Source organism: Calliphora vicina, unplaced genomic scaffold (assembly GCF_958450345.1).
Source record: "Calliphora vicina unplaced genomic scaffold, idCalVici1.1 scaffold_21, whole genome shotgun sequence".
Taxonomy (NCBI): domain Eukaryota; kingdom Metazoa; phylum Arthropoda; class Insecta; order Diptera; family Calliphoridae; genus Calliphora; species Calliphora vicina.
The window spans coordinates 679,620-691,303 of NW_027052622.1; the positions used below are offsets into that span (position 1 = coordinate 679,620).

At 29.9% G+C, this 11,684-nt stretch overlaps 1 protein-coding gene across 1 annotated transcript; it reads left to right on the forward strand.

Moving 5' to 3' along the window:
* Positions 1-2,495: 2,495 nt before the first annotated feature.
* LOC135963086 (uncharacterized) lies at positions 2,496-7,372 on the forward strand. The gene is made up of 3 exons (XM_065514861.1): positions 2,496-5,356; positions 5,416-5,720; positions 6,588-7,372. The coding sequence occupies exons 1-3, from the start codon at positions 2,496-2,498 to the stop codon at positions 7,370-7,372; spliced, it is 3,951 nt and encodes a 1,316-aa protein (XP_065370933.1).
* The last annotated feature ends 4,312 nt before the right edge of the window (positions 7,373-11,684 follow it).

An 11,684-nucleotide genomic window follows, 5' to 3' on the forward strand; every position in this document is an offset into this window, starting at 1 on the left:
ATGTATGTAATGTATGTAATGTATGTAATGTATGTAATGTATGTAATGTATGTAATGTATGTAATGTATGTAATGTATGTAATGTATGTAATGTATGTAATGTATGTAATGTATGTAATGTATGTAATGTATGTAATGTATGTAATGTATGTAATGTATGTAATGTATGTAATGTATGTAATGTATGTAATGTATGTAATGTATGTAATGTATGTAATGTATGTAATGTATGTAATGTATGTAATGTATGTAATGTATGTAATGTATGTAATGTATGTAATGTATGTAATGTATGTAATGTATGTAATGTATGTAATGTATGTAATGTATGTAATGTATGTAATGTATGTAATGTATGTAATGTATGTAATGTATGTAATGTATGTAATGTATGTAATGTATGTAATGTATGTAATGTATGTAATGTATGTAATGTATGTAATGTATGTAATGTATGTAATGTATGTAATGTATGTAATGTATGTAATGTATGTAATGTATGTAATGTATGTAATGTATGTAATGTATGTAATGTATGTAATGTATGTAATGTATGTAATGTATGTAATGTATGTAATGTATGTAATGTATGTAATGTATGTAATGTATGTAATGTATGTAATGTATGTAATGTATGTAATGTATGTAATGTATGTAATGTATGTAATGTATGTAATGTATGTAATGTATGTAATGTATGTAATGTATGTAATGTATGTAATGTATGTAATGTATGTAATGTATGTAATGTATGTAATGTATGTAATGTATGTAATGTATGTAATGTATGTAATGTATGTAATGTATGTAATGTATGTAATGTATGTAATGTATGTAATGTATGTAATGTATGTAATGTATGTAATGTATGTAATGTATGTAATGTATGTAATGTATGTAATGTATGTAATGTATGTAATGTATGTAATGTATGTAATGTATGTAATGTATGTAATGTATGTAATGTATGTAATGTATGTAATGTATGTAATGTATGTAATGTATGTAATGTATGTAATGTATGTAATGTATGTAATGTATGTAATGTATGTAATGTATGTAATGTATGTAATGTATGTAATGTATGTAATGTATGTAATGTATGTAATGTATGTAATGTATGTAATGTATGTAATGTATGTAATGTATGTAATGTATGTAATGTATGTAATGTATGTAATGTATGTAATGTATGTAATGTATGTAATGTATGTAATGTATGTAATGTATGTAATGTATGTAATGTATGTAATGTATGTAATGTATGTAATGTATGTAATGTATGTAATGTATGTAATGTATGTAATGTATGTAATGTATGTAATGTATGTAATGTATGTAATGTATGTAATGTATGTAATGTATGTAATGTATGTAATGTATGTAATGTATGTAATGTATGTAATGTATGTAATGTATGTAATGTATGTAATGTATGTAATGTATGTAATGTATGTAATGTATGTAATGTATGTAATGTATGTAATGTATGTAATGTATGTAATGTATGTAATGTATGTAATGTATGTAATGTATGTAATGTATGTAATGTATGTAATGTATGTAATGTATGTAATGTATGTAATGTATGTAATGTATGTAATGTATGTAATGTATGTAATGTATGTAATGTATGTAATGTATGTAATGTATGTAATGTATGTAATGTATGTAATGTATGTAATGTATGTAATGTATGTAATGTATGTAATGTATGTAATGTATGTAATGTATGTAATGTATGTAATGTATGTAATGTATGTAATGTATGTAATGTATGTAATGTATGTAATGTATGTAATGTATGTAATGTATGTAATGTATGTAATGTATGTAATGTATGTGTTTGGGATTTTTACCCAAACTATTATTTGTTTAAAAATAATAAGCTGCGCTGTGAACCCTACAAAAAAAGTCTACACAAAAATGTATCAAATTCTTTATTTTTTATTTTCTTTTAACTCATAATTTGTTTACTAAATTATTAAACTAAACCTAACTGATCTTTTTACATAAAGTACAAGAGTACGTACGTACATACTTATGTATATCAATACATTGGAATGTACAATTGAAATTTAAATCAGGTAGAAAAACATATCATCGTTGGTTTTGATGATCTAGTAATTTAAAATAAATTAACACTTGCATTTTGTCAACCCCAAGAAGCGGACTTCTTGTTAAGTAAAATAAAATTATTAAAATTAAAATAAACGTTTTTTTTTTTCTACATGTTCTGATAATTTAATAAACAATAAAATTCTCCTACATTTAAATGGTGCCGAAACCCGGGAACACTGTCCATGTTCTTATTAATATTTCAATAACTTCTGAAATATAATTAAATACTGCCGTCGTGCCTACGGTATCATAAAAATACTGCCGTCGTGCCTACGGTATCATAAAAATACTGCCGTCGTGCCTACGGTATCATAAAATTACGTACGTGCTGTACAATTATTTCCCCACGAATTTCGAGCTAAATTCAGGAAAAGATGACTTCAACTCTTCAAGCAGTGGAAGACCAAAAGAAAATCGTGGAGCATATTGAACGTGTTTCTACAACTTTTCAAGCAAAACCCAAAGATGCCTTCTCAAGAGGATACCTTCAAACTATTTTGGAGGATTTGGAATCCAGTTTTAAGTCCTTCAAGGATGGACATGACCAACTAAATGACATGGTTCGGGAAAGTTCTATCGCTGAGAAAGACGTTCCATATTTAAGTACCAACACTTTTTATAAGTGCTATGATATCTACATTTCTTTAAAAACTAATATTTTAGATTTGCTCTTTGAATTAGATTCTCCACAGACTCCAACCGTCCACGCAAGCACCTTCGCCGCCACTAGCCGCAACGAATCCTTCTGCGCTGGAGCAAGACTTCCGAAAATAGATTTGCCAACTTTTTCTGGAGATTATCTAGAATGGATTTCATATCGTGACATGTTTAAAACACTTGTGCATCAAAACAATTCCCTTACAAAGGTGCAAAAATATTTTTATTTGAAGTCTTCTTGCACTGGAACACCACTCAGCTTGGTCAACGAATATCCGGCAGCAGAATCCAGTTATGATTTAGCATGGGATGCTCTCGAGAAGAGATTTCATAATGAACGAAAACTTGTTGAGCAAATATTGAAAAGGTTGTTTTCAATACCGCCATCTGATGGAACTCTAAAAAATATCAAAGGGTTATTAGACACAACGCGAACCTGTCTCTCACAATTAAAATCATTGAAAATAGATATTTCTACTTGGGATTCAATTCTAGTGTATTTAATTACTCAAAAGCTTGAAATGCAGACTCGCAAAGAATGGGAACAATCACTTAAAGCTAGTACATCCATTCCACCCATGTCGGATATGCTTAATTTTCTTGAAACTACCTTCCGCACTATGGAATCTTTAGAGGAAGAAGCTGTTTCAACAACACATGTCTACGGTAAGGAAAATCGTAAGAAACCTACTAGAGTTATACGAGCTCACACTGCGTCAACTGTAAATGATAACAACTGCCTTTGCTGCAACAAACGTCATCCTCTTTACAAATGTTTTCGATTTACAACCTTGTCTTCAGCGGAGAAGAAAAGTTTCGTAAATCAACATCGCCTTTGTCGAAACTGCCTGAACACTGGGCATTTACAATCGTCTTGTAGACTGAACACCAGATGCCACATCTGTCGTGAACCTCATCATACTATTATTCATAACGAATTCGGCAGAAACAATGCTGATCAAACAAATTCACCTCTGCCTAACATCCCTATTGAAAACCAGACTTTCCAGCCACCTGCTACTACGTCAACACCTAACTCTGCTACTGTAAGTACTAATGTCTCCAATCTAAGTGCGAAAAATCTAAACCCTGCTTTATTGCCCACCGTAAAAGTTTTAATAAAAACGCTAAATAAAACCTACTGCTTAAAAGCTTTAGTTGATCAAGGATCACAACTTTCATTTATTTCGGAAGAACTTTCTCAAATATTACCTGTGGAAAAATACAAAACTCGAGTTAATGTTTCTGGTATTGGAGGAAATCAGGCAGTTACTGTTAAAAAATCTGTACGATTTACTATTCATTCTAGATACGAACAAGAATTTGCACTCCCTATTACTGCCCTTGTAGTCCCTAACGTCACATCATACGTTCCCAACAAAATTACTTCTAATTTTATTCCAGACCTCTCAGCATTCTTTCTTGCAGATCCAGATTTTCTAACCCCACAAAAGATTGACCTCCTACTTGGAAACGATGTCTATGGTGATTTACTACTCCCTAGAATGAAAAAGTTTGAAAATAGTCTTCTTCTGCAAGAAACTCATTTGGGATGGATGATATCAGGTTCTCCGAGAACCCATATGACAACAAATACAATTTCTGCAAATCTCTGTTCTTTGGATGAACAACTTCGAATGTTTTGGGAACAAGAGGAATTGCTAGACAAGAAATCATGGTCCACTGAAGATGAACTTTGCGAAAAGTTGTTTAACGAAACTCATATTCGTGATGAAAATGGACGATACAGTGTCCATCTGCCATTCAAAAGACTCCTTCAAGGTAAAGAGCTACCATCGTTCTCCCACACGGACTACAATGCGATTAAAAGATTAAAACAATTAGAATTGTCTTTTAAGCAAAAGCCACAATTTGCTAATGCATACAAAAAGTTCATGATAGAATATGAATTGCTTAATCATATGAGTAACCTTGGTGAGTACCCTCATGCTATACCTCAAAATCCGTACTTTTTTCCTCACCATGGTGTACTAAAAGAGAACAGTTCAACAACAAAACTACGTGTTGTTTTTGATGGTGGAAACCGTAGACCCCCTCAAACTTCTATAAACGAAGAATTATCAGCAGGTCCTGCGTTACAAAATGATTTGTCAACAATCATCACTCGCTGGAGAAAACACTATATTGGTTTTACTGCAGACCTGGAAAAAATGTTTAGGCAAATAAATGTGTCCCCTGAACACCAACCCTATCAATGCATTCTTTGGAGAAATGCCACAAACAAAATATGTGTATATGCACTTCGTACAGTGACATATGGCACAACTTCTGCTCCTTATCTTGCAATTAGGGTACTACAGCAACTATCAGAGGATGAAGAAACTAACTTTCCAGAAGCTAGTCATATTCTTCGAACAGACACTTATGTGGATGATGTCATATCAGGAGCGGATACCCTAGAAGAGTCTTTAGAACTACAACAACAACTGTCTAATCTTTTAAAATCTGGCGGATTTCATTTAAGGAAATGGAATTCTAATTCGTTTGAGCTCATGAAGAACATTCCTGAAGAAGATCGAGAAATTCAACAATCATTTTCTATTTATCAACCCAAAATGTCGATTATTTCTATTTTTCTATAAATTTTACATTTTCTGAACAAATAACTAAAAGCAGTTTACTTTCAGAGGCATCTAAATTATTTGATCCTTTAGGATGGCTATCCGCTACCACCATAATAGCGAAAATAATATTCCAACAACTATGGAAACTGAAACTAGATTGGAATGATACTCTACCAGATCATATTCGAAATCAATGGGTTAATTTTCGGAACAAATTAAAGTCTCTTGAAGAGGTAAAAATTCCACGATGGATTGGTTACAGGCCTCATAAAGCTCCAATTGATCTCCACGCCTTCAGCGATGCTTCGAAAGTAGCCTATGCTGCAGTCGTCTATGCTCGCGTCACAACCGAATCTGGTGAGATATTAGTAAACTTACTGCAAGCTAAAACAAAAGTGGTCCCTTTGAAAGGAGAAACAATTCCACGGTTAGAATTAAATGCAGCAACACTAATGGCTGAATTAGTTGCTAAAATAAAAGCCAACGTAGATTTAAATATCGGCAACGTCATTTATTGGACAGATAGCACTATCGTTCTTGCGTGGCTGAAAAATAACTCAACACGGTTGGAAGTCTATGTGGCAAATCGAGTCGCGAAAATTCAACGCTTATCAAATGTTCATGATTGGAGGTACGTTCCAACAAAGGACAACCCTGCAGACTGCGCGTCTAGAGGCTTAATGCCTGAACAATTGATTCACCATTATCTGTGGTGGAAAGGTCCATCATGGCTCCAGAATACATCTGATTCATGGCCTACTACCCCTAATCAAATATTTCGCGAAGAAATTATATGTAACAACCTTGCTGTTCACTTAACTAAAACAAAAACAACAATTGCAACTTATCCAGAAATAACACAAAGATTTTCAAAGCTATCTTCATTGGTACGTGTGACGTCTTATATACTTCGATTTTACAACAACATTAAATTAAATCAAAACAACAGAGAAGTTGGATTTCTCAAAACATATGAACTAAAACAAGCGCTGCACTTACTCATCAAACTAACACAAGCGGTGTCATTTCATGACGAAATTAAAACACTGAAATTGGGAAATAGGGTTCCCAATCAAAGTAATATTGTAAAATTATCCCCATTTCTTGACGAAAAAGGAATTCTTCGAGTTGGTGGTAGAATCTCAAATTCTACTATTTCCTACAACGCTAAACATCCCATTTTGTTATCAAAACAAAATCCACTGTCTTTTCTTATATTTATAGATGCTCATGTAAAAACATTTCATGGAAGTCTCCAGCTTATGCAGTCCTACGTTTCTCGTTACTACTGGATAGTTTCAGCCCGAAACATAGCAAAACGCGTACAACGTAGATGTACAGTATGCTTTAAGTACAAAGCGCAATCCTGCCAGCAACTTATGGGCAACCTGCCATCTGTGCGTCTGCAACCTACTCGAGCTTTCAAGCATAGCGGATTAGATTATGCTGGACCCATTAATATAAAAACCTCTTCGTTACGAACAGCATCTACATCTAAGGGCTACATATCCTTGTTTATCTGTATGTGTACGAAGGCTATACATTTAGAAGCAGTCACTAGTCTAAACGTGGATGCTTTCTTGGCTGCATTCCGACGCTTTACCGCACGTAGAGGCTTATGCACTGATTTATACTCCGACTGTGGTACAAATTTTGTAGGTGCCAACAAAGAACTTCAAGTCCTGTATCACCGAAACAAGGCATCACTTCCTGAGCATCTCGCAGAAACTCTTGCGAATCAAGGTACAAAGTGGCACTTCATCCCTCCTGCTTCACCACATTTTGGCGGACTATGGGAAGCCGGCGTGAAATCCACTAAGCACCACTTGCGCCGCATTATGAAAGATCGCATACTAACATATGAAGAACTCAGTACCCTCTTGGCACAGATTGAAAGCTGCTTAAACTCCAGGCCATTGTGTCCATTATCTACCGATCCTACAGACGCCGATGTCCTTACACCAGCACATTTTCTCATTGGAGAACCTTCAATTTGCATCCCCGTTTGAGCCGTTGGAAATTAATTGAACATCTCAAACAAAATTTCTGGGATCGCTGGAATAAAGAATATTTATGTCGACTTCAAGCTCGACCAAAGTGGAATAAGGTCGAAAGAAACATAAAAGTTGGTGATATTGTTCTTCTTCTACATGAACGAAGTACTGCAGGTCAATGGCCACTTGCCAAAGTTGAAGAATTGCACCCTGGTTCAGATGGATTGGTACGAGTAGTTACACTATATTGCAACGGCAAGCACATAAAGCGTCCTATATCAAAAATTTGCTTTCTACCATCTAATGATATCCATAACGACGAGAAAGTTTCTACTATCTAAGAACGACCGTTCATTGTGGGGGAGAATGTTTGGGATTTTTACCCAAACTATTATTTGTTTAAAAATAATAAGCTGCGCTGTGAACCCTACAAAAAAAGTCTACACAAAAATGTATCAAATTCTTTATTTTTTATTTTCTTTTAACTCATAATTTGTTTACTAAATTATTAAACTAAACCTAACTGATCTTTTTACATAAAGTACAACAGTACGTACGTACATACTTATGTATATCAATACATTGGAATGTACAATTGAAATTTAAATCAGGTAGAAAAACATATCATCGTTGGTTTTGATGATCTAGTAATTTAAAATAAATTAACACTTGCATTTTGTCAACCCCAAGAAGCGGACTTCTTGTTAAGTAAAATAAAATTATTAAAATTAAAATAAACGTTTTTTTTTTCTACATGTTCTGATAATTTAATAAACAATAAAATTCTCCTACAGTATGTAATGTATGTAATGTATGTAATGTATGTAATGTATGTAATGTATGTAATGTATGTAATGTATGTAATGTATGTAATGTATGTAATGTATGTAATGTATGTAATGTATGTAATGTATGTAATGTATGTAATGTATGTAATGTATGTAATGTATGTAATGTATGTAATGTATGTAATGTATGTAATGTATGTAATGTATGTAATGTATGTAATGTATGTAATGTATGTAATGTATGTAATGTATGTAATGTATGTAATGTATGTAATGTATGTAATGTATGTAATGTATGTAATGTATGTAATGTATGTAATGTATGTAATGTATGTAATGTATGTAATGTATGTAATGTATGTAATGTATGTAATGTATGTAATGTATGTAATGTATGTAATGTATGTAATGTATGTAATGTATGTAATGTATGTAATGTATGTAATGTATGTAATGTATGTAATGTATGTAATGTATGTAATGTATGTAATGTATGTAATGTATGTAATGTATGTAATGTATGTAATGTATGTAATGTATGTAATGTATGTAATGTATGTAATGTATGTAATGTATGTAATGTATGTAATGTATGTAATGTATGTAATGTATGTAATGTATGTAATGTATGTAATGTATGTAATGTATGTAATGTATGTAATGTATGTAATGTATGTAATGTATGTAATGTATGTAATGTATGTAATGTATGTAATGTATGTAATGTATGTAATGTATGTAATGTATGTAATGTATGTAATGTATGTAATGTATGTAATGTATGTAATGTATGTAATGTATGTAATGTATGTAATGTATGTAATGTATGTAATGTATGTAATGTATGTAATGTATGTAATGTATGTAATGTATGTAATGTATGTAATGTATGTAATGTATGTAATGTATGTAATGTATGTAATGTATGTAATGTATGTAATGTATGTAATGTATGTAATGTATGTAATGTATGTAATGTATGTAATGTATGTAATGTATGTAATGTATGTAATGTATGTAATGTATGTAATGTATGTAATGTATGTAATGTATGTAATGTATGTAATGTATGTAATGTATGTAATGTATGTAATGTATGTAATGTATGTAATGTATGTAATGTATGTAATGTATGTAATGTATGTAATGTATGTAATGTATGTAATGTATGTAATGTATGTAATGTATGTAATGTATGTAATGTATGTAATGTATGTAATGTATGTAATGTATGTAATGTATGTAATGTATGTAATGTATGTAATGTATGTAATGTATGTAATGTATGTAATGTATGTAATGTATGTAATGTATGTAATGTATGTAATGTATGTAATGTATGTAATGTATGTAATGTATGTAATGTATGTAATGTATGTAATGTATGTAATGTATGTAATGTATGTAATGTATGTAATGTATGTAATGTATGTAATGTATGTAATGTATGTAATGTATGTAATGTATGTAATGTATGTAATGTATGTAATGTATGTAATGTATGTAATGTATGTAATGTATGTAATGTATGTAATGTATGTAATGTATGTAATGTATGTAATGTATGTAATGTATGTAATGTATGTAATGTATGTAATGTATGTAATGTATGTAATGTATGTAATGTATGTAATGTATGTAATGTATGTAATGTATGTAATGTATGTAATGTATGTAATGTATGTAATGTATGTAATGTATGTAATGTATGTAATGTATGTAATGTATGTAATGTATGTAATGTATGTAATGTATGTAATGTATGTAATGTATGTAATGTATGTAATGTATGTAATGTATGTAATGTATGTAATGTATGTAATGTATGTAATGTATGTAATGTATGTAATGTATGTAATGTATGTAATGTATGTAATGTATGTAATGTATGTAATGTATGTAATGTATGTAATGTATGTAATGTATGTAATGTATGTAATGTATGTAATGTATGTAATGTATGTAATGTATGTAATGTATGTAATGTATGTAATGTATGTAATGTATGTAATGTATGTAATGTATGTAATGTATGTAATGTATGTAATGTATGTAATGTATGTAATGTATGTAATGTATGTAATGTATGTAATGTATGTAATGTATGTAATGTATGTAATGTATGTAATGTATGTAATGTATGTAATGTATGTAATGTATGTAATGTATGTAATGTATGTAATGTATGTAATGTATGTAATGTATGTAATGTATGTAATGTATGTAATGTATGTAATGTATGTAATGTATGTAATGTATGTAATGTATGTAATGTATGTAATGTATGTAATGTATGTAATGTATGTAATGTATGTAATGTATGTAATGTATGTAATGTATGTAATGTATGTAATGTATGTAATGTATGTAATGTATGTAATGTATGTAATGTATGTAATGTATGTAATGTATGTAATGTATGTAATGTATGTAATGTATGTAATGTATGTAATGTATGTAATGTATGTAATGTATGTAATGTATGTAATGTATGTAATGTATGTAATGTATGTAATGTATGTAATGTATGTAATGTATGTAATGTATGTAATGTATGTAATGTATGTAATGTATGTAATGTATGTAATGTATGTAATGTATGTAATGTATGTAATGTATGTAATGTATGTAATGTATGTAATGTATGTAATGTATGTAATGTATGTAATGTATGTAATGTATGTAATGTATGTAATGTATGTAATGTATGTAATGTATGTAATGTATGTAATGTATGTAATGTATGTAATGTATGTAATGTATGTAATGTATGTAATGTATGTAATGTATGTAATGTATGTAATGTATGTAATGTATGTAATGTATGTAATGTATGTAATGTATGTAATGTATGTAATGTATGTAATGTATGTAATGTATGTAATGTATGTAATGTATGTAATGTATGTAATGTATGTAATGTATGTAATGTATGTAATGTATGTAATGTATGTAATGTATGTAATGTATGTAATGTATGTAATGTATGTAATGTATGTAATGTATGTAATGTATGTAATGTATGTAATGTATGTAATGTATGTAATGTATGTAATGTATGTAATGTATGTAATGTATGTAATGTATGTAATGTATGTAATGTATGTAATGTATGTAATGTATGTAATGTATGTAATGTATGTAATGTATGTAATGTATGTAATGTATGTAATGTATGTAATGTATGTAATGTATGTAATGTATGTAATGTATGTAATGTATGTAATGTATGTAATGTATGTAATGTATGTAATGTATGTAATGTATGTAATGTATGTAATGTATGTAATGTATGTAATGTATGTAATGTATGTAATGTATGTAATGTATGTAATGTATGTAATGTATGTAATGTATGTAATGTATGTAATGTATGTAATGTATGTAATGTATGTAATGTATGTAATGTATGTAATGTATGTAATGTATGTAATGTATGTAATGTATGTAATGTATGTAATGTATGTAATGTATGTAATGTATGTAATGTATGTAATGTATGTAATGTATGTAATGTATGTAATGTATGTAATGTATGT